Raw genomic sequence first — 7,502 nt, forward strand, 5'->3', positions numbered from 1 at the left:
CCTGGCTGCCATTGACCCAGTAGATGAGGCTGCTGTCCTGGCTGTAGTGCACCGAGAGCTGCGCCGTCCAGTTGGCCGTGGGGCTGGGCACTGGCAGCAGGTCAATCTCTCCCGAGGCAGCACCTGCCGAGGAGAGGGGTCAGGAATGTCAGCGCAGGAAGCAGAGGGACCTGGCAACAGATGAAAAAGGCACCAGAGGGCTGGTAACATCCCAGAGCACAGGGAGAGAAGGAGCGGCCTCTGGGGCTTTCTAGGCCGTCCTCCCCCTCCACTGTGCCCTGGTGGGGCCCCACCTGGAGCACTGTGTGCAGTTCTGGGCTCCCCAGTTCAGGAAGGACAAGGAACTACTGGAGAGAGTCCAGCACAGGGCCACTAAGATGATTAAGGGACTGGAGCTTCTACCCTATGAAGAAAGGCTGAGAGAGCTGGGTCTGTTTAGCTTAGAGAAAAGGAGGCTGAGGGGGGATCTCAGCAATGCTTGTAATTATCTAAAGGGCAGGTGTCAGGAGGATGGGTCCATTCTTCTCAGTGGTGTCCAGTGAGAGAACAAGGGGCAACAGTCACAAACTGGTAAACAGGAGGTTTAACATAAATATGAGAAACTATTTCATTACTGTGAGGGTGACAGAGCTCTGGGACAGGCTGCCCAGGGAGGTTGTGGAGTCTCCTTCTCTGGAGACATAAAAAACCTGCCTGGACATGTCCCTGTGTGACCTGCTCTATGGGATCCTGCTCTGGCAGGGAGGTTGGACTAGATGATCTCCAGAGGTCCCTTCCAAACCCTACCATTCTGTGATTCTGTAACTCTGTGATTCTATTTGGAGGATGGTGACTTTTCCATTTGGGCTAAGGGAAGTCCCACAGACCCTGTGTAACAGGGCAATGCACAGAAACCTCTGGCTTCCCAGCAGGGAGCACACAGGAAGCCCCTTGTAAATACAGGCAGGGTGCCCACTGCCCCTCAAGGCAGCACACAAGTCAGGTGTCCCTCCAGCCCCAGCAACCACAGCAGATGTGACCAATGTGTCCCTCAGCATCTCTGCTGTGTGAGGCACGGTGCTGCCTCTGGGAACCGGCCCAGGGGGAGGGTGCTGTGCCAGAGCTGCCCTCAGCCCAGGAAAAAGGCAATTCACCGCAGAGTTTGCGTAGGGACTTCTCGGAGTAGTTATCTCGGTCACAGCCCTTGGCCACGTGGTTTGTCTGCAGCTCCACCGTGGCCTGAATATTCCACAGGGGCTCATCACAGGTCTCCAGGTGAATGTTGGGGAAGAGCGCGAGGCTGCCTGCACCCGGGGGGTACTCAATCCTCTTGTTCCAGCCTAAGGAAGGAGAATGAGGGGTTAGGTCCTGCCAAGGATGGAATATTTGGCACAAACACAAGTGGCATCTACGGACTAGCCTGAAAAAAGAGATTTTTTGCCCTTTCCACAACAAAAAGACAACTTCGTGCAGCTTGTATAAGTGCAAGGGAAGATTTCCTAGAAGCAGAGAGTCCAAATTCTCGTCTTCCACAGCTAGTACAAACATAGCATCACTCCTTGGATTGTCAGCCCCTCTTATAAGGCAGAGCTGAGTTATTTCCCTGTAATTCTGTTGACTACAGGGAACCTGTAGGCACACAGCAACTCTCGAAAAGCCAAAGATCCTCAAGATGACCAGCCCCCAAAACAATCCACAGTATGTGCACCTTGCCCAATACATCGTAGGTCATGGTAATCCAAAGACTTATTTTAAAATGTCAGAATTGCCTCCCAGTGACTTTGTTACAGACTCAGATGTCTGCTCCATCCCCCTAGATGAGGCTGACAGGCTGGTGCCAGAACTGAGCCATGGATACATGCATACAAATTTGTATGTGTATGTGCAAACACTTCCAGTGAGCAGGACTCAGTAGTCGTTCAGCAAAAGAAAAGGGAAGACATAACTGTTTGGAGGTTTCATACCCTGCCAGCTGGGCTTGCAGGTGGGTTTCACCTGGATTTCCACTTCAGCATCATCAGAAGCACGCTTCTTCCCACAGTCATAGGCTGTCACTGTGAATTTGTAGAGCCGGTCTCCACTGTACTGCAGCTTCTCTGTGTTCTCAATGTTCCCTGGTTAGCAAAACAAAGAGACCAGGGGAAAGGAAAGACAGGTTCCTCAAAGATGTTCCTCTAGAAACCACTCCTGGTTTTGATCAGCCACAAGAACAAGGAAAAAGGGGCCGAGTCCCCTGGGCAGTGCTACCCTGTGACAAGCAGCATGCATGCCACAAAACAGCTGCTGCACCTCTGCACCAGGAGAGGTAGGTCAGCAGTGCTAGAAAATTCACCTAGCACAGCTTTGCCAGCAAATGGGGCTGGCAGGGAGGGAGCAAATCAAGAAAGGAGGGTGACGTGCTCACGGTAGGTGCAGATTCTTACCATCGTTGTCAATCAGAAAGGGAACGTTGGGAGTCAGGATCTCGTAGTAGCAGATCTGGCTGTACTGTGGAGAGCAGTCTCCATCAATGGCCTCCACACGCAGGATGCGGTCGTACAGCTTCCCTTCCGTCACTGCCACGCGATACAACTTCTCCACAAAGACAGGAGCAAACTCATTCACGTCATTTACTCGAACGTGCACCGTGGCCCTGATGCAGAGAGACACCAAGAACAACTGATCAACTGGTTAGGAGCTACACACCACCTGGATTTTGCTGGAAACCCACTGAAGTGCATAGGTCTGATCTGCAAGTGTCAAAAGCAAGGGCAAGGAGAGAGGCCTTGGTTTCAACGCAGCAACGCTGGCACCCAGGAGTTTGGACAACGGTGTCCCAGCCCAAGGGAGGAGCAAAAGGAACAACAGTGTAATCCAGACCTCTGGCTATTTGCAGCAACACAAACCACCCTTAGATACAACCATCAAGCAGCTCTCATTGCTACTGCATTCACTCACGTCACTCAGACAGTGAACATTTCTCTTTGGGTCTTATTAAGATGGTGAGCTACTGTATCAAGGCTGGAGAAAAATAATTCTGGCTAAAGGAAGCATTTCAGCAGCCATTTTCATTTGTGTTTCTGTGACAGGTTGCATTTTGTGTCATGCAGCAATGCCTGCATGGACTTACTTGTGTGATTTCTTGGTGTTTGCTCCATCGGGTCCCTCTCCACAGTCATAAGCCTGGATGGTGAACGTGTGCTCCTTATGTGCTTCACAATCCACTGGCTCCTTGGCCCGTATCAGCCCCTCACCTGTAGCTTTGTCCAGGATCACAGCTTCAAAAGGTACGCCTGCCCCATGGATCCTGAAGCCACAAATTTCACCTGGTACCCACAAAGGGGGAAGAGAAGGGGAGAAAGAAAAGGACTGAAGAGAGCACAATATGCCCCCTTGCTTCTCTATCCTGTATTTTATTCCTTTCTTACACTCACCACTCTCCCTCATTATCACCTCCCATTTCGAGACATTTTTGGTGCCCCAGCAGCTGCTCCTGCCATCTCTTACAACCATTAATGGTGTAGATTGCCCTCTTCTGGAGGCCACTGCTACGGCAAGGAGCCTTGACCAGCACCACGAAAGATGAGAGGTTACAAGGCTCAAGCTAGACTTAGTGCCACACAGCCACAGGACTGAGGGAGCACCTTGTTTCTCCCCTGCACCCCTCAGGAAGGCAAAACAGGCCACAGACTGAAGACAGGCAGCCAAAGCGTTAAGATCCACAATGTCTCACCCACCCCCACCAGTGTGCCCTACCAGCTTCCTCCAAGAGTGCTCACAGGCACAGAGCTCTGCATGTGATCTTTGCAAAGAGCAGAACTGCGTCAAGAAGTGGCTGGCTCCACCCTCAGCTGCTCTCCCTCAGGGAAACAGCTCACAGCATCCTCAGTCAAGCTGTGCTCCCTTCGCCTCCAGGCTTCACTGGGGACCTCCTCCAGAACAAGGCTTGGGCGTCCTTGTTTCCTGGAGGGAGCTAGAATCCAGCGCAGGGATGAAAGTCACCTTGCCTCTGCCCCTCTGGAGGTGTCTCCTGCCCCCCACCCTTGCCAGAGCCACTGCCCACTTACCTGCGTAGCGCAGCGGAGCGTCCTTGTCCAGCGCGAACAGCGGCGGGTTGAGCAGGACCGTGTTGTCGTTCTCCATCACAATGCCCTGATACTCGGCTTCAATCCAGGGTTTGTGCTTGTTTGCTGAGGTGGGTTTGGGGTTAGGAAGGGATGGAGCACAAGAATGAATTAGCCGCCAGTAGCAGATTCAGTAGGAAAGCAGCAGAATATCAGCCAGTGGCCAGTAACAACCATCCCTCCCCACCTTCTTCTCTGGAAATAAAGAAGTCTAAAACAGGCTGGGAGGAAGAAGTTATCTTTCTTTAGTTCTACTCTACATGGCTCTTGGGGAGACCTCACCAGAAGAATGTTTTGGGCGCAGGTGAATCTCATGAGGTTCAACAAGGCCAAGTGCAGGGTCCTGCACCTGGGCCAAGGTAACCCAAGATAAGACTACAGGCTGGGGGAGGTCACACTGGAGAGCAGCCCTGTGGAAAAAGGACCTGGGGCTACTAGTGGATCAAAAGCCAGACATGAGCCACCAAGGTGCAATTGCAGCCCAGAGGGCAAACTGCATCCTGGGCTGTGTCAAAAGAAGTGTGGCCAGAATGTGAGAGGTAATTCTGCCCCTCTACTCTGCCCTGGTGAGACCTCACCTGGAGTACGGTGTCCAGCTCTGGAGCCCCCAACACAAGAATGATGTGGACCTGTTGGAGCGTGTCCAGAGGAGGCCACAAAAATGATCAGAGAGCTGGAGCACCTCTCTTATGAAGACAGGCTGAGAGAGTTCGGGTTGTTCAGCCTGAGGAAGAAAAGACTGCAGGGAGACCTTATAGTGGCCTTCCAATACTTGAAAGGGCCCTACAAGAAGGCTGGGGAAGATACATTCACAAGGGCATGTAAAGATAAGACAAGGGCTAATGGTTTCAAGCTAGAAAAGGGTGGATTTGGATCACTGGAACAGGTTGCCTAGAGAGGTGGTGGGGGTCCCATCCCTGGAGACATTCAAGGTCAGGCTTGATGGGGCTGAGCAATCTGTTCTAGTGTGAGATGTCCGTGCTTATTGTAGGGGGGTTGGACTAGGTGAACTTCAGAGGTTCCTTCCAACCCAAGACATTCTATGATTTTTTAAAAATTATTATTATTATTCCTTTCTCCTCTCTTTATTGGCATTGTTACTTTTCATTTGGCTGTTCAGTTGTTTCTGCACACTTCCTAGAGTTAAATGTTTACCATCTTCATGTCTGCAAGTCCCTTATGCACAGTTTCTCAGCATTTGCAGGCTGCCCAGGGATGCTGTGGGGGCTCCATCCCTGGAGGTGTTCAAGGCCAGGTTGGATGGGGCTCTCAGCAGCCTGTTCTAGTGGGAGGCATCCCTGCCCATGCAGGGGGTGTGGAACTCGATATTTAAGGTCCCTTCCAACTCCAAACACTCTGTGATTCTGTTTTCCTTCAGGCCTTCTCACTACTGTCTGGTTGTGGAGAGGCACCTGGGTGCCCAAGACAGCTGGAGTGGTTTAAAAAATGAAATTAAGAGTCCAAAGTAGCCTGATTCTGGAGACAGATTCCAAATGCTGAATCTTTTAGCTCACTGAAGCCATAATTAAAGGATCCGAGATACATCTTCCCTTGGGGTGTTCCCAAGGGACAAGTTTTGCATGCAGCCATTATCACTTATGCCTCACATCCTCTGGACCAGGGCCCAGGATCTATACACACATGCCCAGGTACACTTTGAGTCAGTCAGCCCACATGTATAATAACCTACTCTGAGAGTCCCTTGCTTCTTCCTTCCCCACTCCATGGCGAGCACCATGTTCCCTTGGCCCCTCCTTGCTAATCCCGTTGCCTGGAGCCTAGCCAGGCTTGGCATGGAGGCAGCAGCCAGCGGGAGGCTCTGAAAAATGTCACAGGCCCAGAAATAGCAAATTAATCTTTATCACACAGGCTCCGGGGCAGGGAAAGGGAGAAATAAAGGGGAGGGGTAGGAGGTGGGAAGGGGAGGGGAGAGAGAAGAAAATCATTACAAATTAAAAAACCCTCCCCCATGCCCACTCCCTGCCAAATGGGCCTCAGAGATTATATTGCATGGCCTAGTTACAACCCCCATTCCCAGATAATCCCCCACTCGCCCACCCTCTGGAGAGCAAGATTTGTTACAACTGAGCAGTATTTTGAGCACAGCATGGCTGGGAGCTGGTGGGTAGTAGGGTACAGAGCCTTTCCCCTCAAGGGCACTACTTGCAATATGTGAATTCACCCTCTGCAGGACAGTAGCCTCTGAAATCAGCGTGACATGATGTGTTGACTCAAAAAGTACAGTATCCCTTTACAACCAAGGTCTCCTGCAAATCAGGGCCAGGGGATGCTGCTGGACACAGGTGGTGGGCCAGCAAAGGGGCTGACAGGTCAGGGTGGGGATGCACCAGCAGGGCAGAGCGTGCAGACCTGGCCTGGCACAGCAGCCAAGAACACAGGCTGGCGTTCCTCCCTCCCCGTATTGATTCAGATTATAGAGCATTGCGTAGGAAACCCAGAAAAACAGCCACCCTGCTCAGTATGCAGGTGGAATCCTCCCTGTGTGCCAGTGCCCACGTTCCACCCCACCCCTCTGCTGCCCCCACCGGATTCCACTCTCTGACAGCTCTAGCCCATGTACCACAGCACTGAGGTGGGAATCCATAGCTACACACGCCAAAAGTGCCCTGTTGCTGGGGTAACAAGCTGGTGGGAGAGAGAGAAATCCTTTGCTGCATCCACCTGCAACTTGGGAATCACCAATCTCATTTCCTGGGAAATGAGTTCCTGGAGATTAGAAAAGCACATTGGGGGTATTTTTTAAAATACAGACCCCTTCAAGAAGCTCCTGTAAATCTAAAATAATTTGCCAAAGGGGAGGGGGGGGAGAGGGGGGTAGATGTTTCACAGTGTAAATTCACAAAGAAGAGAGTCAATCCCAAGTGTAAGGTGCCTTGCCTCATCACTGAACCCCCCGGCACAAATAAATGCCCCTGCCCACACAGAGCTCTGCCTTGCACCCACCGACCTCTCCCAAAGCCCAGGAAGCACCCGAAGGTGTCACCTTCCCTGATGACCATGCTTCCACATTCTCCCAGCCTGTCAGGTTATGGACACGCTGGCTCCCCTCAGCTGAATTTCTCGTGCTCTCCTGCACAGGCACAGATCTAGAAGCCTGCGTCTCCCCCCGTGGCTCTACGTGTTCGCAGAACATCTGCACTCAGAACGTTACAGCTGTAGCACTGGGGGGGGGTTAACACACTTAGCACATGCACCACTGTTCCATGAGCAACCTGCACAGCTGACATGTAACTGGACAGCCATTCCTACTGACAGGTTGTAGACGGATTAACTAGGCTTGGAAAATGGAAATGGGAGAGTGTGCTTCGGAGACCCCTGGGGTCTGCAGAGCAGCAACACATCCTGCCTCAGCTCGCCAAGGGAAGGACAGCTCAACCCGCACGGCGACGGCTGAGACAA

The 7,502-nt window shown here is 52.0% G+C and overlaps 1 protein-coding gene across 1 annotated transcript in view; it reads right to left on the reverse strand.

The window, feature by feature from the left end:
- Positions 1-4,101, reverse strand: part of CLSTN3 (calsyntenin 3) — a 12,218-nt gene extending 8,117 nt beyond the window's left edge. The window contains exons 1-6 of the mRNA XM_009998865.1: positions 4,026-4,101; positions 3,089-3,284; positions 2,403-2,611; positions 1,944-2,093; positions 1,134-1,319; positions 7-123 (exon numbers count right to left, since the gene is read on the reverse strand). Of these exons, the coding sequence (XP_009997167.1) occupies positions 7-123; positions 1,134-1,319; positions 1,944-2,093; positions 2,403-2,611; positions 3,089-3,284; positions 4,026-4,101 (934 nt within the window). The remainder of the gene's footprint in view (positions 1-6; positions 124-1,133; positions 1,320-1,943; positions 2,094-2,402; positions 2,612-3,088; positions 3,285-4,025) is intronic.
- Positions 4,102-7,502: the final 3,401 nt, after the last annotated feature.

Source organism: Chaetura pelagica, unplaced genomic scaffold (assembly GCF_000747805.2).
Source record: "Chaetura pelagica isolate M959 unplaced genomic scaffold, ChaPel_1.0 scaffold120, whole genome shotgun sequence".
Lineage (NCBI taxonomy): Eukaryota > Metazoa > Chordata > Aves > Apodiformes > Apodidae > Chaetura > Chaetura pelagica.